This window comes from Tachyglossus aculeatus, chromosome 17, assembly GCF_015852505.1.
Source record: "Tachyglossus aculeatus isolate mTacAcu1 chromosome 17, mTacAcu1.pri, whole genome shotgun sequence".
Lineage (NCBI taxonomy): Eukaryota > Metazoa > Chordata > Mammalia > Monotremata > Tachyglossidae > Tachyglossus > Tachyglossus aculeatus.
Genome location: NC_052082.1, coordinates 11,079,931 through 11,102,586, shown reverse-complemented (window position 1 = coordinate 11,102,586; position 22,656 = coordinate 11,079,931). Strand labels below are relative to the sequence as shown.

The 22,656-nt window shown below is 50.0% G+C and overlaps 1 protein-coding gene across 1 annotated transcript; it reads right to left on the bottom strand.

Moving 5' to 3' along the window:
* Positions 1–364: 364 nt before the first annotated feature.
* TMEM150C (transmembrane protein 150C) lies at positions 365–22,288 on the bottom strand. The gene is made up of 9 exons (XM_038759221.1): positions 22,113–22,288; positions 19,139–19,220; positions 14,259–14,347; positions 10,329–10,382; positions 10,185–10,217; positions 9,997–10,064; positions 7,866–7,993; positions 5,010–5,187; positions 365–1,806 (listed from the first exon to the last, which is right to left on the bottom strand). Exons 3-9 carry the CDS (start codon positions 14,336–14,338, stop codon positions 1,598–1,600), a joined length of 750 nt encoding a protein of 249 aa, XP_038615149.1. The 5' UTR covers positions 14,339–14,347; positions 19,139–19,220; positions 22,113–22,288; the 3' UTR covers positions 365–1,597.
* Positions 22,289–22,656: the final 368 nt, after the last annotated feature.

The window sequence follows — 22,656 nt, the reverse complement described above, 5'->3', positions numbered from 1 at the left end:
CCCCTGGACCCACCCTGGACGCCGGTCAGGCGGAGAGGATGCCGGGAGGCGGAGGGGCCGGGGCCCTCCTCCTTCCCCCCGGGGGTCCCGAGAGATGCCCCCTATAATAATATATATTATACATAATAATACACATTTATTACTCTATTTATTTGACTTGTACATATTTATTCTATTCATTTTACTTTGTTAATACGTCTTGTTTTGATGTCTGTCTCCCCCTTCCAGACTGTGAGCCCGCTGTTCGGTAGGGACCGTCTCTATAGGTTGCCAACTTGGACTTCCCAAGCGCTTAGTCCAGTGCTCTGCACACAGTAAGCGCTCAATAAATACGATTGATTGATTGATTGATTGATTGATTGATTGCCAACTTGGAGTACAGTGCTCTGCACACAGTAAGCGCTCAATAAATACGATCGAATGAATGGACAGAGGGCACTTACCTGGGCGCCGCTCTCACTCCCATCCCCACCCCTGCTCTCATTCCCAAGGAAATGAGGGTCCGACCTCTCCCGGGGGCCGACTCCCGTGTCACCTGTCTGGAAGTCGAGCGGGAGGTGGTTTGGCTCAGAACTGAATAAATAACAATAAAAAATCCACTTGGAAAGAATTCAAATCGATGCAGATGCCACCAGCACAGAGAACTCTACTGGAGTCCTGTTCTTAACCATTCCCTAAGCTCAATGTGGGCATAGAATGTGTCCATCTATTGTGATACTGTACTCTTCCAAATGCTCAGTAGAGCGTTCCCTCTCTAGCCCGTTAGCTCGTCGAGGGCAGGGAATGTGCCTGTTATATCGTCTTCTCCCTAACGCTCAGTACAGCGCTCAATAAATACGACCGACGACTTCTCCAATGCACAGTTGGGGAGGGCTGACTACGGGCGACTCTGTCCGGAGGCTTTGGGCCCCCAGGTCCAGTTCCGACGATTCCTTCGAGCGTCTCTTCTCCCCGTCTAGTCTGGAAGCTCGCTGCGGGCAGGAAACGTGACTACCGACTTGCTCGTACGGTCCTGTCCCAAGTGCTTAGGAGAGTGCTCCGCGCGCGGCTCAAAAAGGACCATTGATTGATCGATTGATGGATCGACTGACTGAAGTGTCCTGAAGCCACCGCTCTCACGGCGGAGAGACGGACCATCCGAACGCCCTTGACCGTCCCCTCTCCGTTCCTGATCTTTCCCTCCCGGGAGCCAGCCGGGACCGGCGATCTGGGGAAACAGTTGACCGTGACCGAGGTGTGACGGAAGATGGTAAGAAGGGCCCGCATTGCCCCAGGTCGACTCCGCGGACCGTCCGGCCCCGAGCCCCGTCTCTGACAGGACGCCGCGGAGGCCGCGTGGCCGCTGCCCTCTTGGACACCCGTCCTCTTGGACAGGGATGGACCGGCGGCCCTCTCTCTCCCTTTCCCCTCGAGGCTCCACGTCCGTCGGCTCGAGGGCGGACGGGGCGGGAGTGCGGAAGGCCGAGGGGAACGGGGAGAAGGAAGCACTGGCCGCGGTGCGTCGGAAAGAAACGGGTCGCGGGATCACGAACCAAGTCCTGCCGCGGCGTCGGCCCTCCAGCCCTCCCCCCGCCGCCCCTCCTCTCCCTCCGGCCGGCTACACCTGGTCAGTTTGATACTCGGAGGCTTCCGACAGGCTTTCCGAGAAGCTCAGGAAATCCTCCCGGTACTCCGAGCACACGATCTCGAATCGGTAGTGTCGGAACTCCACCGCTAAAGTGGCGAAGTAGCAGAGGAAGCACATCACCAGGGCCCACTGGATCCTTGCCGCGTACATGGCGATGCCCTGAGCCACCAGGGTGAAGTCTGGGGCTCGGCCGTCAAGGAAGGGATTGCCAACTTGTACCTCCCAAGCGCTCAGTCCGGTGCTCTGCACACAGTAGGCGCTCAATAAATACGATTGAATGAATGAATGAAAAGGGATACCCCAGCATTAGCTGCCAGGCCTTTCTGAAGGCCCTCTCTTCTTCTCCTCCCCGCGGAGCCCCTTCCCCACCTTTGGGAGCCATCAGCTCGGCCCCTTTCTACCTCCCCTGGCTCCTCTCCTGCTACAACTCAGCCCGCACACTTGGCTCCTCTAATGCCAAGCTTTTCAATATTGTAGTTCATTCCTTCAATCGTATTCCTCAAAAATCTCCAGTGGCTACCAATCAATCTGCGCATCAGGCAGAAACTCCTCACCCTGGGCTTCAAGGCTGTCCATCCATCCCCTCGCCCCCTCCTACCTCACCTCCCTTCTCTCCTTCTCCAGCCCAGCCCGCACCCTCCGCTCCTCTGCCACTGCTGATCTCCTCCCCGTACCTCGTTCTCGCCTGTCCCGCCATCGACCCCTGGCCCACGCCATCCCCCGGGCCTGGAATACCCTCCCTCCCAACATCCACCAAGCTCTCTTTCTCCCTTCAAAGCCCTCTGAGAGCTCACCTCCTCCAGGAGGCCTTCCCACACTGAGCCCCTTCCTTCCTCTCCCCCTCATCCCCATCTCCATCCCCCCCGTCTTACCTCCTTCCCTTCCCCACAGCACCTGTATATATGTATATATGTTTGTACATATTACTCTATTTATTTATTTATTTTATTTGTACATATCTATTCTATTTATTTTATTTTGTTAGTATGTCTGGTTTTGTTCTCTGTCTCCCCCTTTCAGACTGTGAGCCCACTGCTGGGTAGGGACTGTCTCCATATGTTGCCAATTTGTACTTCCCAAGTGCTTAGTACAGTGCTCTGCACATATAGTAAGCGCTCAATAAATACGATTGATGATGATGATGATGATGGAATGCCCTCCCTCTCCCCATCCACCATGCTCGCTATCTTCCTCCCTTCAAGGCCCTGCTGAGAGCTCACCTCCTCCAGGAGGCCTTCCCACACTGAGCCCCTTCCCTCCTCTCCCCCTCGTCCCCCTCTCCATCCCCACCATCTTACCTCCTTCCCTTCCCCACAGCACCTGTATATATGTATATATGTTTGTACAGATTTATTACTCTATTTCTTTCTTTATTTTACTTGTACATATCTATTCTATTTATTTTCTTTTGTTAGTATGTTTGGTTTTGTTGTCTGTCTCCCCCTTCTAGACTGTGAGCCCACTGTTGGGTAGGGACCGTCTCTATATGTTGCCAGCTTGTACTTCCCAAGCGCTTAGTCCAGTGCTCTGCACACAGTAAGCGCTCAGTAAATACGATTGATTTGATTTGATTTTCAATATCACATTTCATTCATTCAATCGTATTTATTGAGCGCTTACTGTGTGCAGAGCACGCGCCTCCATCTGGCCGCCGACCTCTCGCCCACATTCTCCCTCTGGCCTGGAACTGCCTCAAATGGCCAAATCCTGCCTCAAAGTCCTACTGAGCGCTCACCTCCTCCAGGAGGCCTTCCCAGACTGAGCCCCCTCCTTCCTCTCCCCCTCCCCATCCCCCCCCGCCTTACCTCCTTCCCCTCCCCACAGCACCTGGATAGATGTTTGGGTAGATTTATTACTCTATTTATTTTACTTGTACATATTTACTATTCTATTTATTTTATTTTGTTAACATGTTTTGTTTTGTTGTCCATCTCCCCCTTCTAGACTGTGAGCCCGCTGTTGGGTAGGGACCGTCTCTATATGTTGCCTACTTGGACGTCCCAAGCACTTAGTCCATTGCTCTGCACACAGTAAGCGCTCAGTAAATACGATTGAATGAATGAAGAATGAATGTTGCCAACTTGTACTTCCCAAGCGCTTAGTCCAGTGCTCTGCACACAGTAAGCGCTCAATAAATACGAATGAATGAATGAAGAATGAATGTTGCCAACTTGTACTTCCCAAGCGCTTAGTCCAGTGCTCTGCACACAGTAAGCGCTCAATAAATACGATTGAATGAATGAATGAATGAATGAGAAAGAAGGGAAGGCAGAGGCAATCTGGCCCCGCTGAAAAGGAACCATCTGGGCTAATATTGATAATGACATTTCTAACTGTGCATATCATTTTGATATTTTCAGTTTTTTTCAAAGGAAAACAAATGAACGTTTGTCCCTTCTTGTCACTTGTCTACGTGTTTTGTTTTGTTGTCTGTCTCCCGCTTCTAGACTGTGAGCCCACTGTTGTGTAGGGACCGTCTCTATATGTTGCCAACTTGGACTTCCCAATCATTCATTCAATCGTATTTATTGAGCGCTTACTGCGTACAGAGCACTGTAATAATAATGGCATTTATTAAGCGCTTCCTATGTGCAAAGCACTGTTCTAAGCGCTGGGGAGGTTACAAGGTGATCAGGTTGTCCCACGTGGGGCTCACTGTCTTAATCCTCATTTTACAGATGAGGGAACTGAGGCCCAGAGAAGTTAAGTGACTTGCCCGAAGTCACACAGCTGACAATTGGCAGAGCCGGGATTTGAACCCATGGCCTCTGACTCCAAATCCCGTGCTCTTCCCACTGAGCCACGCTGCTTCTCTTGTCCTTCCCAAGCGCTTAGTCCAGTGCTCTGCACACAGTAAGCGCTCAATAAATACGACTGAATGAATGATCAGGGAAAAGCAGGCAGGGTTATTCTTCTTTTCAGCACTGGGGCAAGTAACTCCAGGTAAAAATAATAATTAACCACGCTACATGTTTTGTTTTGTTGCCTGTCTCCCCCTTCTAGACCGTGAGCCCGTTGTCGGGTAGGGACCGTCTCTTTATGACGCAGCGTGGCTCAGTGGAAAGAGCCCGGGCTTTGGAGTCAGAGGTCCTGGGTTCAAATCCCGGCTCCGCCAATTGTCAGCTGGGTGACTCTGGGCGAGTCACTTCACTTCTCTGGGCCTCAGTTCCCTCATCTGTAAAATGGGGATGAAGACTGTGTGCCCCCCTGGGACAACCTGATCACCTTGTAACCTCCCCAGCGCTTAGAACGGTGCTTGGCACATAGGAAGCGCTTAATAAATGCCGTCATTATTATTATTATCTTTATGTTGCTGACTTGGACTTCCCAAGCGCTTAGCGCAGTGCTCGCGCCAACCCGCTTTCCCTGCGGCAAAGGATACAGAGGACTACGCAGAGGGTGATAGACGCCGACAGCAGCACCCGCAGGATGCCCGTTTTCCGCCCCTCGTTCTTGATGTTGGTTCTGAGGGTGAGGACGGCCTGGAGCCAGCAGGCCACGGTGCCGAACCCGAAAGTCAGCGAGGTGCCCACGTTGTGGATCTCTTCGTCGTTGGACAGCTGGAGGGCGGGCAAACGTCAATTCGGGGGGCCCCCGCCGGGAGGGGGACACATCCGGGGCGACCGCCACTTCCCTGGGCCTCAGTTTCCTCCTCTGTAAAATGGGGATTGACACCGGGAGCCCCTCAGGAGACAGGGACTGTGTCTAACTCAGAGCAGAAGAGCCCAGGCTTTGGGGTCAGAGCTCATGGGTTCTGCCAACTGTCAGATGAGTGACTTTGGGCGAGTCACTTCGCTTCTCTGGGCCTCAGTTCCCTCATCTGTTATAAATAAATAACTCTATTTATTTATTTATTTATTTATTTTGCTTGTACATTTCTATCCTATTTATTTTATTTTGTCGGTATGTTTGGTTCTGTTCTCTGTCTCCCCCTTTTAGACTGTGAGCCCGCTGTTGGGTAGGGACTGTCTCTATGTGTTGCCAATTTGTACTTCCCAAGCGCTTAGTACGGTGCTCTGCACATAGTAAGCGCTCAATAAAGACGATTGATTGATTGATTGATTGATTGATCATCTGGAAAATGGGGATGAAGAGTGGGAGCCCCCCCGTGGGACAACCTCATCATCTTGTAACCTCCCCAGCACTTAGAACAGTGCTTTGCACATTTATTAAGATAAATGCCATTATTATTATTATATTATTATTATTACACTCGATTCGCTTGTATCCGCCCCAGTGCTTAGTACAGCGCATAGTAAGCGCTTAATAAATACCATCATTAGAATTATTATTATTACAGCACCTGGCACTTAAATGCCATCATTAGTAGACTGTGAGCCCACTGTTGGGTAGGGACCATCTCTTTATGTTGCCAACTTGTACTTCCCAAGCGCTTAGTCCAGTGCTCTGCACACAGTAAGCACTCCATAAATACGATTGATTGATTGATTGATTGATCATCATCATTATTAATGATGATGGTATTTGTTAAGCGCTTACTATGTGCAAAGCACTGTTCTAAGCGCTGGGAAGGTTACAAGGTGATCAGGTTGTCTCACGGGGGGCTCACAGTTTTAATCCCCATTTTCCAGATGAGGGAACTGAGGCCCAGAGAAGTGAAGTGACTTGCCCAAAGTCACACAGCTGACAATTGGCTTGGATTTGAACCCACGACCTCTGACTCCAAAACCCGGGCTCTTTCCACTGAGCCACGCTTATTGTTTTCATTACTGCCGGCAGGCCGAGGGGGAGGCCTGGCCAGCCGGAAAGAGCTCGGCCTGGGAGTCAGAGGACCTGGGTTCTAATCCCACCTCTGCCAGAAGCATGGCTCAGTGGAAAGAGCCCGGGCTTTGGAGTCAGAGGTCATGGGTTCAAATTCCGGCTCCACCGTCAGCTGTGTGACTTTGGGCAAGTCACTTCACTTCTCTGGGCCTCAGTTCCCTCATCGGTAAAATGGGGATGAAGACTGTGAGCCCCATTTGGGACAACCTGATCACCTTGTAACCTCCTCAGCGCTTAGAACAGTGCTTTGCACATAGTAAGCGCTTAATAAATGCCATTATTATGTATTTATTATTTATCATCCGCTGTGGGCAACTGACTTCAGTTCTCTGGGCCTCAGTTTCCTCATTTGTAAAATGGGGATTGAGACTATGAGCCCCATCTTGGACAGGGACTCGTCTCCAACCCGATTAGCTCTTAGCGCTTAGTACAGTGCTCTGCACACAGTAAGCGCTCAATAAATATGACTGATGATTAGCTCCTATCTACCCCAGCGCTTAGAGAAGCAACGTGGCTCAGTGGAAAGAGCCCGGGCTTTGGAGTCCGAGGTCACGGGTTCAAATCCCGGCTCCGCCAATTGTCAGCTGGGTGACTTCGGGCAAGTCACTTCACTTCTCTGGGCCTCAGTTCCCTCATCTGGAAAATGGGGATGAAGACTGTGAGCCCCCCGTGGGACAACCTGATCACCTTGTAACCTCCCCGGCGCTTAGAACAGTGCTTGGCACATAGTAAGCGCTTGATAAATGCCATCATTATTATTATTATTATTACAGGGCCTGACACCCAGTAAAAAAATAGACCATAAAAAATAGGAAATAGTTAAGAGCTTGAGAGAAATACAAAAAAATACAAGTGGATAAATAAATCACTGATAAATTGTTAAGTGCACCGGAGAAGTGACGTGGTGACTTTCTAACCAAGAAAGTGGGCGATTAGTTTGAGATGCCACCAGAGGAGAGGCGGCTTTTCGAAAGAGCCCGGGCTTGGGAGTCAGAGGTCGCGGGTTCTAATCCCGGCTCTGCCCCTTCATCATCATCAATCGTATTTATTGAGCGCTTACTGTGTGCAGAGCACTGTACGAAGCGCTTGGGAAGTCCAAGTTGGCAACATCTAGAGACAGTCCCTACCCAACAGTGGGCTCACAGTCTAGAAGGGGGAACTGAGGCCCAGAGAAGTGTGTGACTTTGGGCAAGTCCACTTCTCCGGGCCTCAGTTACCTCGTCTGTAAAATGGGGATGAAGACTGTGAGCCCCCCCGTGGGACAACCTGCTGACCTTGTATCTCCCCCAGCGCTTAGGACGGTGCTCGGCACCTAGTAAGCGCTTTACAGATACCATCATCATCATTATTATTGTTTTTAGGAGGGCTTTGAAGACGGGGTGGGATGTGGATTTGGAAGGAGCCACGGAGAGGCTGGAGGCGGAGGGATGTTGTCACGGAGCGGAAACGAGGTTACCTGGAAGTTCCCCAGTAAGGTCATCCCAAAGGAGGCCAGGCACAGGGCGACCAGTCCGCCGGCGTTCAGCCAAGGGGTCAGCACCTTCGGTTTCAGCTGGAGGAAGCGCAGGACGGCCACCACAAGGGCTCAAACGCAACAAAAAATAGGAAAAAGAAGAAAATAAAAATCACACACTCGCCCCGGGTAAGGCACCGGATGATCACCGCGGTATCTGTTGAGCGCTTACTACGGGCCAGGCACCGTACTGGGGTGGATACAAGAAAATCACGCCCGTAGTTGGGTAGGGACCGTCTCTATATGTTGCCAACTTGTCCTTCCCAAGCGCTTAGTCCAGTGCTCTGCACACAGTAAGCGCTCAATAAATACGATTGAATGAATGTTGGATACAGTCCCTGTCCCGCATGGGGCTCACAGTATACAGATGAGGTAACTGAGGCCCAGAGAAGTGAAGTGACTCGTCCGAGGTCACAAAGCAGACAAGTGGTGGAGTCATTCATTCATTCACTCGTATTTATTAAGTGCTGACTGTGCGCAGAGCACTGGACTAAGCGCTTGGGAAGGACAAGTCGGCAACAGATAGAGACAGTCCCTACCCGAAAGAGGGCTCAAGGTCTAGAAGGGGGAGACGGACAACGAAACAAGCAGACAGGTGTCAAAACCGTCAGAATAAGTAGAATTATAGCTATATGCACGCCACTAATAGAATAGAGTAGTAAATACATACAAGTAAAATAAATAAAGTAATACATCTGTACAAGCAGCATGGCTCAGTGAAAAGAGCCTGGGCTTTGGAGTCAGAGGTCATGTGTTCAGATCCCGGCTCCGCCACTTGTCAGCTGTGGGCAAGTCACTTCGCTTCTCTGGGCCTCAGTTCCCTCATCTGGAAAATGGGGATGAAGACTGTGAGCCCCACGTGGGACAACCTGATCACCTTGTAACCTCCCCAGCGCTTAGAACAGTGCTTTGCACATAGTAAGCGCTTAAGAAATGCCATTATTATTATTATTATTATTATTACAAGTTGGCAACATATAGAGACGGTCCCTACCCAACAATGGGCTCACAGTCTAGAATTATTATTATTACTACTACTACTACTCAATACCATTGATTGATTGATGACGATGGTGGTATTTGTTAAGCACTCACTATGTGCCAAGCACTGTTCTAAGCACTGGGGGGGATACAAGGTGATCAGGTTGTCCCACGGGGGGGCTCACAGTCTTCATCCCCATTTGACAGATGAGGGAACTGAGGCCCACTTTGTGCCAAGTACTGTTCTAAGCGCTGGGGGGATACAAGGTGATCAGGTTGTCCCACACAGGGGCTCACAGTCTTCATCCCCATTTGACAGATGAGGGAACTGAGGCCCACTTTGTGCCAAGTACTGTTCTAAGTGCTGGGGGGATACAAGGTGATCAGGTTGTCCCACACAGGGGCTCACAGTCTTCATCCCCATTTTACAGATGAGGGAACTGAGGTCCACTTTGTGCCAAGCACTGTTCTAAGTGCTGGGGGCGTTCAAGGTGATCAGGTTGTCCCACACAGGGGCTCACAGTCTTCATCCCCATTTTACAGATGAGGGAACTGAGGCCCACTGTGTGCCAAGCACTGTTCTAAGCGCTGGGGGGGATACAAGGTGATCAGGTTGTCCCACACGGGGGCTCACAGTCTTCACCCCCATTTGACAGATGAGGGAACTGAGGCCCAGAGAGGTTAAGTGACTTCCCCAAAGTCACCCAGCTGACAAGTCGGGATTGGAACCCATGACCTCTGACTCCCAAGCCCGGGCTCTTCCCACTGAGCCACGCTGCTTCTCCATATGCTTCTCCACAATCCTTTTAGATTGTGAGCCCACTGTCGGGTAAGGACCGTCTCTATATGTTGCCAACTTGTACTTCCCAAGCGCTTAGTACAGTGCTCAGCACACAGTAAGCACTCAATAAATACGATTGATTGATTGATTGATTGATTGATTAAGTGACTTCCCCAAAGTCACCCAGCTGACAAGTCGGGATTGGAATCCATGACCTCTGACTCCCAAGCACGCTGCTTCTCCATACACCAAGAATAGTGCTTGGCACAGAGTAAGCGCTTAACAAATACCATCATTATTCACACTTCCTACCTAGGAATGAAGCCATGTTCATGACTTGGCTAAACACACAGCTGGCCGGAGGCGCGTCGCCCGCAAAACTGGGAAAAAAACAGAACATTTTATTGAAACTCCGAAAAATTCTCGAACTCTCCCCACCTCCATCCCGCCCCCGACTTCGGTCCACCCACACGTCGCTGGAAAAGACACGTCGCTACTACCTTATGTACGGTGCGGGTTTTGAACCGGGTTTCCTAGGTAACAAAAAGCACAGGAAGCGAGATTAAACCATCGGCCGTGAGGACTGACTTCCTTCACGAAAAAGGCTCTGCTTCCTGAAAAGAAATCTTAACGACGAACGTTACCTTTCTGGCTCGTTTAAGGGGAGGATTTTGTTATCTTCCACAGCGATAAAGTATCTGCCGAGAGAGAAAGAGAGTAATTTTTTTTTTTAAGCAGTGGGGTGGATACAAACAAATCGGGTTGGGCACGGTTCATGTCCCACACAAGGCTCACAGGCCTAACAAATAACATTATTATTATTATTATTATTATTCCCCCATTTTTCAAGTCGTTTATTTTGGGTGGGGGTTTTAGTAGGTAAACTAGATTAATCCCCGCCCCATATTCCGAACCGTGATGGGTTTACATTTGTAGAGCACCAACTTCGTTACGTGACATTTTTTTAAACCTCGCCTCAGCCTTCTGAGGTAAAAGTATCTCGAGGGAAAAAACGGAATGAGAAAACCACCTGCGAATGAATGGCAGCCGTGATCTGACCTCCCATTTTGTGAAGGCTTAGTCCACTGGCTTATTCATTCAATCGTATTTATTGAGCGCTTACTGTGTGCAGAGCACTGGACTAAGCGCTGGGGAAGTACAAGTCGGCGACATATAGAGACAGTCCCGACCCAACGACGGGCTCACAGTCTAGAAGGGGGAGACAGACAACAAAATAAAACATGTGGACGGGTGTCACTGGCTTATTCATTCAATCGTATTTATTGAGCGCTTACTGTGTGCAGAGCACTGGACTAAGCACTGGGGAAGTCCAAGTCGGCGACATATAGAGACGGTCCCGACCCAACAACGGGCTCACGGTCTAAAAGGGGGAGACAGACAACTAAACAAAACATGTGGACGGGTGTCACTGGCTTATTCATTCAATCGTATTTATTGAGCGCTTCCTGTGTGCAGAGCACTGTACTAAGCGCTGGGGAAGTCCAAGTTGGCGACATATAGAGACGGTCCCTACCCAACGACGGGCTCACGGTCTAGAAGGGGGAGACGGACGACAAAACAAAACATGTGGACGGGTGTCAAGTCGTCAGAATAAATAGAATTAAAGCTAGATGCACATCATTGACAAAATAAATAGAATAGTAAATACGGACAAGTAAAATAAATAGAGTAATAAATCTGTACGAATAGATACAGGTGCTGCGGGGAGGGGAAGGAGGTAGGGCGGGGCGGGGAGGGAAAAGGGGGCCCAGTCTGGGAAAAGGGCTTATGAACTGGGCCCAGTGTGTGTGGCAAATATCCACCCACAAAGTGACCAGTCCTCTAATGATTCTACTGAGCCCGTTGTTGGGTAGGGACCATCTCTATATGTCGCCAACTTGGACTTCCCAAGCGCTTAGTCCAGTGCTCTGCACACAGTAAGCGCTCAATAAATACGATTGAAGGAATGAATGAATAAACTATACAGAGTATTCTCGACCGTGAGCCCGGTGTTGGGTCGGGACCGTCTCTATATGTCGCCGACTTGTACTTCCCAAGCGCTTAGTCCGGTGCTCTGCACACAGTAAGCGCTCAATAAATACGATTGAATGAATGAATGAATGAATGAACTATACAGAGTATTCTCGACTGTGAGCCCGTTGTTGGGTCAGGACCATCTCTATATGTTGCCAACTTGGACTTCCCAAGCGCTTAGTCCAGTGCTCTGCACACAGTAAGCGCTCAATAAATACGATTGAAGGAATGAATGAATAAACTATACAGAGTATTCTCGACCGTGAGCCCGGTGTTGGGTCGGGACCGTCTCTATATGTCGCCGACTTGTACTTCCCAAGCGCTTAGTCCAGTGCTCTGCACACAGTAAGCGCTCAATAAATACGATTGAATGAATGAATGAATAAACTATACAGAGTATTCTCGACTGTGAGCCCGCTGTTGGGTCGAGACCGTCTCTATATGTCGCCAACTTGTACTTCCCAAGCGCTTAGTCCAGTGCTCTGCACACAGGAAGCGCTCAATAAATACAACTGAATGAATGAATGAATGAGGGTAATTCAATAAAAACCAGTACTCCTGGTGACCTTGCCCTGGGCGAGAAGTTGACTGGCTAATTGCAGGGCTGGATTAACATACAGTAATAACAATAATAATAATAATAATTCTTATTTCTTAAGCAGTTACTGTGTGCCAGGCACTGTACTAAGCAGTGGGGTGGATACAAACAAATCGGGTTGGGCACAGTCCATGTCCCACACAAGGCTCACAGGCCTAACAAATAACATTATTATTATTATTCCCTCATTTTTCAAATGAGGCAACTGAGGCACAGAGAAGTCAAACGACTTGCCCAAGGGCTAGAGGAAGATCACATGCCATTTAACAAATGGATGAACAGGTTGGTGTCTTCTCCCCCTCCTCCCCCTCTCCATCCCCCCCGCCTTACCTCCTTCCCCTCTCCACAGCACCTGTATATATGTACAGATGTTTGTACGGATTTATTATTCTATTTATTTTATCTATTTTACTTGTACATATTTATTCTCCTTATTTTATTTTGTTAATATGTTTTGTTTTGTTGTCTGTCTCCCCCTTCTAGACTGTGAGCCCGCTTTTGGGTAGGGACTGTCTCTGTATGTTGCCAACTTGTACTTCCCAAGCGCTTAGTACAGTGCTCTGCACACAGGAAGCGCTCAATACTCTTCCTCCCTTCAAAGCCCTACTGAGAGCTCACCTCCTCCAGGAGGCCTTCCCACACTGAACCCCCTCCTTCCTCTCCCCCTCCTCCCCATCCCCATCCCCCTTGCCTTACCTCCTTCCCCTCCCCACAGCACCTGTATAGATGTATATATGTTTATACCTATTTATTACTCTATTTATTGATTTTATTTGTACATATTTATTCTATTTATTTTATTTTGTTAATATGTTTTGTTATGTTCTCCGTCTCCCCCTTCTAGACTGTGAGCCCGCTGTTGGGTCGGGACCATCTCTAGATGTTGCCAACTTGGACTTCCCAAGCGCTTAGTCCAGTGCTCTGCACACAGTAAGCGCTCAATAAATACGATTGAACGAATGAATGAATATGTATATATGTTTGTACGTATTTATTACTGTATTTTATCTGTCCATATTTATTCTATTTATTTTGTTAATATGTTTTGTTTTGTTCTCCGTCTCCCCCCTTCTAGACTGTGAGCCCGCTGTTGGGTCGGGACCGTCTCTAGATGTTGCCAACTTGGACTTCCCAAGCGCTTAGTACAGTGCTCTGCACACAGTAAGCGCTCAATAAATACGATTGAATGAATGAATAAATACAATTGATTGGACGAATGAATGAATGAATGAATAAATACGATTGATTGAATGAATGAATAAATACGATTGAATGAATGAATAAATAAGATTGAATGAGTGAATGAATGAATAAATACGATTGATTGAATAAATACGATTGATTGAATGAATGAATGAATAAATACGATTGATTGAATGAATAAATACGAATGAATGAATGAATAAATGAATGAATATGCATTTCACCTCCTTATTTCACCTCCTCTGCCTATAGCGGCACTTCACCTGTTTATAAGGACAATGTACAGACATCGACCCCTTTCTGGGTTCTGCTGTAAATTCGTTGCGGGCAGGGAATGTGTCTACCAACTCTGTTTTGGACTCTCCCAAGTGGTTAGTACAGTGCTCTGTACATTCATTCATTCAATCGTATTTATTGAGCGCTTACTGTGTGCAGAGCACTGTACTAAGCGCTTGGGAAGTACAAGTTGGCAACATATAGAGATGGTCCCTACCCAACAGCGGGCTCACACTCTAGACAACGAGTGCTCCAGAAATACCACTGATGGATCATTTAATGCACCCTCCCATTGTGCATCTTTGGGTGTCCCTTCTGGTGCCAGAGCCAAGTACAGTGCCTGCACATAGTAAGCGCTTAACAGATACTATTATTATTATTATTATTATTATTATTATTATTATCATTATCATTATTATTATTATTCCCCACCCCAGTCCCCACGGCCCGGGCAGATGCTTACACAATCCACAGCCCGGCCGAAGTGAAAAGGGTGAACACAAGCGGGAGAAACATCCACACACTGCATTTCTTTCCTCCCATGCTCGGTCACTGAAACAAAGGGAAAGGGAGAAGGTTAATCAATCAATCAATCGTATTTATTGAGCGCTTACTATGTGCAGAGCACTGTACTAAGCGCTTGGGAAGTACAAATTGGCAACACATAGAGACAGTCCCTACCCAACAGTGGGCTCACAGTCTAAAAATGAAGATGAATTAATGAAGATGAAGATGAAGATTAATGAAGATTAATGAAGATGGAGATGAATGAATTAATGAAGATGGAGGGGGCTCCTCTACTCCCCTACCCTTGGGGAACGGAAGTTTGCTTGATCCACAATAATAACAGTAATGATGGCATTTGATAAGCGCTTACTAGGTGCCAAGCACTGTTCTAAACGCTGACATCTGCCCAACATTCCCATCACCCAGCTTAGAGTGAGCCAGTTCGGTCATCCTCCTGCCCTCCGCCTCCCGCTCCGAGGCTGAGACTCTAGGAAAGTTCAACAGAAGCAGCGTGGCCCAGCGGCTAGAGCCCAGCCCTAGGAGTCAGAAGGACCTGAGTTCGAATCCCGGCTCCGCCACTTGTCAGCTGTGCGCTACAGGGCACGACGCTTCACTTCTCTGGGCCTCAGTTACCTCATCTGCAAATTTGGGATTAATAATAATAATGATGGCATTTATTAAGCACTTACTATGTGCAAAGCACTGTTCTAAGCGCTGGGGAGGATACGAAGTGATTAGGTTGTCCCACGTGGGGCTCATAGACTTAATCCTCATTTTACAGATGAGGGAACGGAGGCACAGAGAAGTCAAGTAACTTGCCCAAAGTCACACAGCTGACAAGTGGCGGAGCCGGGATTTGAACCCATGGCCTCTGACTCCAAAGCCCGGGCTCTTTCCACTGAGCCACGCCGCTTCTCAAGACTGTGAGACTGTAAGACTGTGAGTCCCATGTGGGACAGGGACCGTGTCCAACCTGATTAGCTTGGATCTCCCCCAGCGCTTAGTACAGTGCCTGGTGCATAGGAAGCACTTAAGAGATACCCATAAAATAACAACTGATTTTTCTGATTCTTTCAGGATGAACCAAAATCTCCCGCTGGAGAGAAGAGAGTCAGCCACCTCTCAGACCCCAGCTGGATTGAGGAATGCCTTCATTCATTCATTCATTCAATCATATTTATCGAGCGCTTACTGTGTGCAGAGCACTGTACTAAGCACTTGGGAAGTCTAAGTTGGCAACATCTAGAGACGGTCCCTACCCAATAACGGGCTCACAGTCTAGAAACGGGAGACAGACAACAAAACAAAACACGTAGACAGGTGTCAAAATCGTCAGAACAAATAGAATTAAAGCTATATGCTTTAATATATTTATATATTATATATATTTAATATTTAACAGACAAGCGGCAGAGCAGGGATTAGAACCCAGGTCCTTTATTTTGTTAGTATGTTTGGTTTTGTTGTCTGTCTTCCCCTTCTAGACTGTGAGCCCGTTGTTGGGTAGGGACTGTCTCTATATGTTGCCAGCTTGTACTTCCCAAGCGCTTAGTACAGTGCTCTTCACACAGTAAGCGCTCAATAAATACGATTGATTGATTGATTTTTTTAAAATGACATTTATTAAGCACTTACTATGTGCAAAGCACTGTTCTAAGCGCTGGGGAGGTTACAAGGAGATGAGGTTGTCCCACGGGGGGCTCACAGCCTTAATCCCCATTTTACAGATGAGGGAACTGAGGCACAGAGAAGTAAAGCGACTTGCCCAAAGTCACACAGCTAAGTGGTGGAGTCTGGATTCGAACCCACGACTCCTGATCCAAAGCCCGTGCTCTTTCCGCTGAGCCACGCTGCTTCTCTATTTGATTTGACTGCCAGGATTCAGCGGTTTTCCCCGGCTCCACTGTACCGGATTAAGATCCAGACTTAATCAAACGGATACGCTTTCTTCAGATCCAGGTAGGATTGATTTAGGAAACACGAATAAGTGTGGTTTGAATCGCTCAAGTCACTTGGAATCCGGTCAAACTTGTTTGGAACAACTTCCTTTAAGAAGGGTGCGTCTCTTATATAACACCGGTTTGAGGGTCCCTCCAAGATCCAGACTTAATCCAACGGATACGGTTTCTCCAGATCCGGGCAGGATTAATTTAGGAAACAGGAATAAGTGTGGTTTGAATCGCTCAAGTCACTTGGAATCCAGTCAAACTTGTTTGGAACAGCTTCCTTTAAGAAGGGAGAAGCAGCGGGGCTCAGTGGAAAGAGCACGGCCTTTGGAGTCTGAGGTCATGAGTTCAAATCCCGGCTCTGCCAACTGTCAGCTGGCATTGGGCAAGTCACTTCACTTCTCCGGGCCTCTGTTACCTCATCGGTAAAATGGGGATGAAGACTGTGAGCCCCCCGTGGGACAACCTGATCACCGTGTAACCTCCCCAGTGCTTAGCACAGTGCTTTGCACATAGTAAGCGCTTAATAAATGCCATCATTATTATTATGTAATCCTGGCAAATGCCCGGTTAAGAAGCCCTTAGTTTTTCCTCAGCTCGAGCATTCCTGTCTGAAATGCAACCTTGTCTACGGTAGCAGGAATCTGATCCTTTGGAGATGTTAAATCTTTCCACAGATCCCTGCAGACATCATTTTGAGCTTCCCAGGTGTTAGCCTTCAGCCACCAGTGAGGGAGGTTGTCCACGTGGCTCAGGGCAGCATTTGGCATTTATTAAGCGTTTACTATGTGCCAAGCACTGTCTTAAGCACTGGGGAGGTTACAAGGTGATCAGGTTGTCCCACGTGGGGCTCAAAGTCTTCATCCCCATTTTACAGATGAGGGAACTGAGGCCCAGAGAAGTGAAGTGACTTGCCCAAAGTCACACAGCTGACAGTTGGCGGAGCCGGGATTTGAACCCATGACCTCTGACTCCAAAGCCCGGGCTCTTTCCACTGAGCCACGCTGCTTTTCTTCTATAAGGCTCTGAAGTGGGTGAAGAGTCATTGTCTATCAGGGAATTGCGGAGGGTGAGGCCAAGGGCGATGTGCGGGTCGAAGTTCGGCTCAGCAGGAAATCCTGAAAAACAGCGGGGGAACACCACCGGCCTGAGCCTGCTGGGGCTATGGGCCGTGGGAAATTCATTCATTCAATCGTATTTATTGAGCGCTTTCTGTGTGCAGAGCACCGCACAACTCATAGACTGTGAGCCCACTGTTGGGTAGGGACTGTCTCTATATGTTGCCAACTTGTACTTCCCAAGCGCTTAGTACAGTGCTCTGCACACAGTAAGCGCTCAATAAATACGATTGATTGATTGTCCCAGCTTCTGCCCTGAGCCTGCGGGCTCTAGAGGGAACAGCTTGGGATTGGGAGGCAGGACACTTTTATTTTATTCCTCGCTCCGCCAGGGACCCGCATCGAGTCACTTTAATTGCTCCGTGCCTCCATCTCTCCCATTTTCAAAAATGAGAATAAAAGTTGCATTATCACCCAGGGAAATCGTGAAGAGAAAACAAAAGAGAGAACTGACGCAGAAGGCCTTTGTTAAAGGAATGTGTCCTGTACTCTCCCAAGTGTTTAGTGCTCCGCATAAGCGCTCGATAAATACCATCATCATCATCATCATCAATTGTATTTATTGAGCGCTTACTGTGTGCAGAGCACTGGACTAAGCGCTTGGGAAGTACAAGTTGGCAACATATAGAGACAGTCCCTACCCAACAGTGGGCTCACAGTCTAAAAGGGGGAGACAGAGAACAAAACCAAACATACTAACAAAATAAAATAAATAGAATAGATATGTACAAGTAAAATAAATACACAAATAAATAGAGTAATAAATATGTACAAACATATATACAGGTGCTGTGGGGAAGGGAAGGAGGTAAGATGGGGGGGATGGAGAGGGGGACGAGGGGGATGGTTTAATCAACCATCGATTGATTAAAGAAAAAAAGAGCTCTTCACAAATTCAAGGGGTGATTATTTCACCGTGCTTGGCACGTAGTAAGCGCTTAACAAATAATAATAATGAGGATGGCATTTATTAAGCGCTTACTATGTGCAAAGCACTGTTCTAAGCGCTGGGGAGGTTACAAGGTGATCAAGTTGTCCCACGAGGGGCTCACAGTCCCCCATTTTACAGATGAGGTAACTGAGGCTCAGAGAATAATGATTAATGATTGCATTTTATTAAGTGCTTACTACGTGCAAAGCACTGTTCTAGGCGCAGGAGAGGCTACAGGGTGATCAGGTTGTCCCACAGGGGGCTCACAGCCTTCATCCCCATTTTACAGATGAGGTTACTGAGGCCCAGAGAAGTGAAGTGACTTGCCCAAAGTCACCCAGCTGACAAGTGGCGGAGCCAGGATTTGAACCCATGACCTCTGACTCCAAAGCCCGGGCTCTTTCCACTGAGCCACGCTGCTTCTCTGAGAAGTAAAGTGCCTCGCCCAAAGTCACCCAGCTGACAAGCGGCGGAGCCGGGATTTGAACCCATGACCTCCGACTCCAAAGCCCGGGCTCTTTCCACTGAGCCGCGCTGCTTCTCGTGGCTCAGTGGAAATACCATCGTTATTATTATATTATATTACACTGGGGTCTTACATCCCCAATTTTATAAATTATTGTTAAATACTTCAACGAGCATTGCGGGAGAGGACTGTGCCTACTGCAGGAGATTTTGTCAGTCAAACTGGTGCAGACAACTGCACGGAAGCGCTTTCGGAATGGTTGAGTTTGCAAGATTTGAAGAAAACCTCGGGTTTGATTCGGGAAAACCACCCAGGAGCCCGTTTTTGGCAAGGGAAAGAAGCAGATGAAGTCAACTTTTTTTTGCTGGGGGTTACCTGGCGTTGGCTGAAGGATAGTTGAATTCGCTGTCGCCATGTAACGACTACCAAGTAACTGGTTTCCCGTCCTTCTGATAATCTGCGATGATGTGAGATCGGACCGGTTTGGGCAGAGATCCACCCCTTCCCGGCCCGCGCTAGGAAACAAAAAGACGTAAGATTTTGCAATGGGCCCAGAGGCTCGGTTTCTAAAGCCAGGGTTGGGCCGAGAGAGAGCTGCGGCCATACAGCTCGGGTGCCCAGAGCGTAGCGCAATGCCTGGCACATAGTAAGCACTTAAATACACATATATCATCGTTATTATTGCCAATGGCCTGTTGGATCCAGGCCCAAACAATCAATCAATCGTATTTATTGAGCGCTTACTGTGTGCAGAGCACTGTAAGCCCACTGTTGGGTAGGGACCGTCTCTATATGTTGCCAACCTGTCCTTCCCAAGTGCTTAGTACAGTGTGCAGAGGCACACAGTAAGCGCTCAATAAATACAATTGATTGATTGCAGAGCACTGTACTAAGCGCTTGGGAAGTACAAGTTGGCAACATATAGAGACAGTCCCAACAGTGGGCTCACAGTCTAGAAAGGGAAGGAAAGCGGCCTGGGCCTTGGATGATGGGGGTCGGGGGATGGGGTGCAGAACCCTGGTGCAATTGGGGATGTGGGGGTCTTCTAAGGGTGCACGTATGGGGGATCCCCCCACAACCTCGGGGTCCCCATTTTGCCCTTTGCAAAGGGACGAGGAGCCCGAGTCCCTGCCAGCTCTGGAGCACCCGGCCCAGGATCTGGGGAATCGAGGACCAGGGTTGTACTTCCCAAGCGCTTAGTCCAGTGCTCTGCACACAGTAAGCGCTCAATAAATACGACTGATTGATTGATTGATTGGGGGCCTGGTCCCCCAGCCCCACCTCCCTAAGAGGAAAGGGTGGGCACAGAGGCCGGGGGTGGAGGTGGGCACCGGCCGGGAAGCTTCCTCCCCCAGCGGGGCAGGGGAAGGGATGGAGAGAAGGAGGGACAGAAGGAGGGACAGAAGGAAGGAGGGACTGAAGGAGGATGGAGAGAGAGAAGGATGGAGGGACGGAAAGAGGGACAGAAGGACGGAGGGACGGAAGGATGGAGAGACGAAGGGGCAGAAGGAGGGAAGGAGAGAAGGCCGGAGGGAGGGAAGGATGGAGAGAAGGAGGAACAGAAGGACGGAGGGACGGAGGGAGGGAAGGGTAGAGGGTGGAGGGAAAGAAGGATGGAGGGATGGAAGGACAGAAGGAGGGAGGGAGAGAAGGATGGAGGGAGGAAAGGACGGAGAGGCCGAGGGAGGGAGGGAGAGAAGGATGGAAGGGCACAAGGCAGGAGAGGTGGAGGGAAAGAAGGGGGGAGGGAAGGACGGAGAGACGGAGGGAAGGAGAGAAGGACAGAGGGACAGACGGTGGGAGGGATGGAGGGACGGAGGGACAGAAGGGCAGAAGGCTGGAGAGACAGAGGAAGAGAAGCGGGGAGAGCGGGATGGAGAGACGGAGGGGCAGAGGAGGGAGGGAGAGAAGGACGGAGGGGCAGAAGGACGGGGTGGAGGGAAAGATGGAGGGAGAAGTAGGACAGAAGGGCAGAAGGCTGGAGAGAAGGAGGGAGAGAAAGCTGGAGAGAGAAGGCCGGAGGGCCGGAGGGAAGGATGGAGGGCCGGAGGGGCAGGAGGAGGGAGGGAGAGAAGGACGGAGGGACGGGACAGAGGGGCAGAAGGCTGGAGAGAAGGAGGGAGAGAGGGATGGAGGGAGGGACGGAGGGACAGAAGGAGGGAAGGAGAAGGAGGGAGGGACGGAGGGACAGAAGGAGGGAAGAAGAAGGACGGAGGGACAGAAGGGCAGAAGGCTGGAGGGAAGGAGGGAGAGAAGGACGGAGGGAGGGACGGAGGGAAGGAGAAGGCCGGAGGGAGAGGACAGAAGGGCAGAAGGCTGGAGAGAAAGAGGGAGAGAGGGATGGAGGGAGGGAAGGAGGGAGGGGTGGAGGGACGAAGGGACAGAAGGAGGGAGGGAGAGAAGGAGGGAGAGAAGGACAGAAGGAAGGAAGGAGAGAAGGACGGAGGGACAGAAGGAGGGAGGGACAGAAGGGCAGAGGAGCAGAAGGCTGGAGAGAAGGAGGGAGAGAGGGATGGAGGGACAGAAGGAAAGATGGAGAGAAGGACGGAGGGACAGAAGGCTGGCGAGAAGGAGGGAGAGAAGGAGGAAGGGAGAGAGAGAAGGATGGAGGGAGGGAAGGATGGTATGACGGCGGGACAGAAGGAGGGAGAGAAGGACAGAAGGAGGGAGGGAGAGAGGGATGGAGGGACAGAGAAGGATGGAGGGACGGAGGGGCAGAAGGAAGGAGAGACAGAAGGAGGGAGAGAAGGACAGAAGGATGGAGGGATGGAGGGAGAGGGGGATGGAGGGAGAGAGAAGGATGGAGGGACGAAGGGGCAGAAGGAGGGAGAGAAGGACAGAAGGATGGAGGGACAGAGGGATGGAGGGCCAGAGGGATGGAGGGACGGAGGGGCAGAAGGAGGGAGAGAAGGACAGAAGGATGGAGGGAGAGAGGGATGGAGGGACAGAGGATGGAGGGACGGAGGGGCAGAAGGAGGGAGAGAAGGACAGAAGGATGGAGGGAGAGAGGGATGGAGGGACAGAGGATGGAGGGACGGAGGGGCAGAAGGAGGGAGAGAAGGACAGAAGGATGGAGGGACAGAGGGATGGAGGGAGAGAGAAGGATGGAGGGACGGAAGGGCAGAAGGAGGGAGAGCCAGAAGGAGGGAGGGAGAGAGGGATGGAGGGAGAGAGGGGGAGAGGGATGGAGGGAGAGAGAAGGCTGGAGGAACGGAGGGCCAGAAGGAGGGAAGGGCAGAGGGCTGGAGAGGGACACAGGAGAGGGACACAGGAGAGGGACACCACAGGAGAGAGGGACACAGGAGAGGGACACCACAGGAGAAGGCCGGAGGGGCGGGCGGGGCCCTACCTGGCGCGGGGTCCCGCGGGGCGGCAGGGCCCGGGGGGAAGCGGCCCCCAAAATGCAGCCAGGGGGGGACAGACACAGACACACACACACACACACACAGACACACACAGACACACACAGACAGACAGACAGACCGCGAGATCCCGAGGGCCACGGCCGGTCGGGGCGGGAAGGAGCGGCAGGCTCCGGCCCGCCCCACCCCACCCCCCGACTACATTTCCCAGAAACGCCCGTGGCGGGGGCCGGGCGTCACTGATGCCGTTTGCTAAGCGCTCACTATGTGCCAACCTCTGTTCTAAGCGCTGGGGGAGATACAGTAATAGTAATAGTAATAATAATAATGGCATTTGTTAAGCGCTTACAATGTGCCGAGCACTGGTCTAAGCGCTGGGGTAGATACAAGGTCATCAGGTTGTCCCATGTGAGGCTCACAGTTTTCATCCCCATTTTACAGAGGAGGGAACTGAGGCCCAGAGAAGTGAAGTAGGGTAGGGACCGTTGGGACCGTCTCTATATGTTGCTAACTTGTAATAATAATAATGAT

Excerpts from the sequence above, each read along its gene's own strand:
- TMEM150C (XM_038759221.1), bottom strand. The coding sequence starts at position 14,338 with ATGGGAGGAAAGAAATGCAGTGTGTGGATGTTTCTCCCGCTTGTGTTC. Across the intron at positions 10,218-10,328 it reads CCCTTAAACGAGCCAGAAAG|GAAACCCGGTTCAAAACCCG; the intron begins GTAACGTTCGTC and ends TTTGTTACCTAG. Across the intron at positions 10,065-10,184 it reads AAACCCGCACCGTACATAAG|TTTTGCGGGCGACGCGCCTC; the intron begins GTAGTAGCGACG and ends TTTTTTTCCCAG.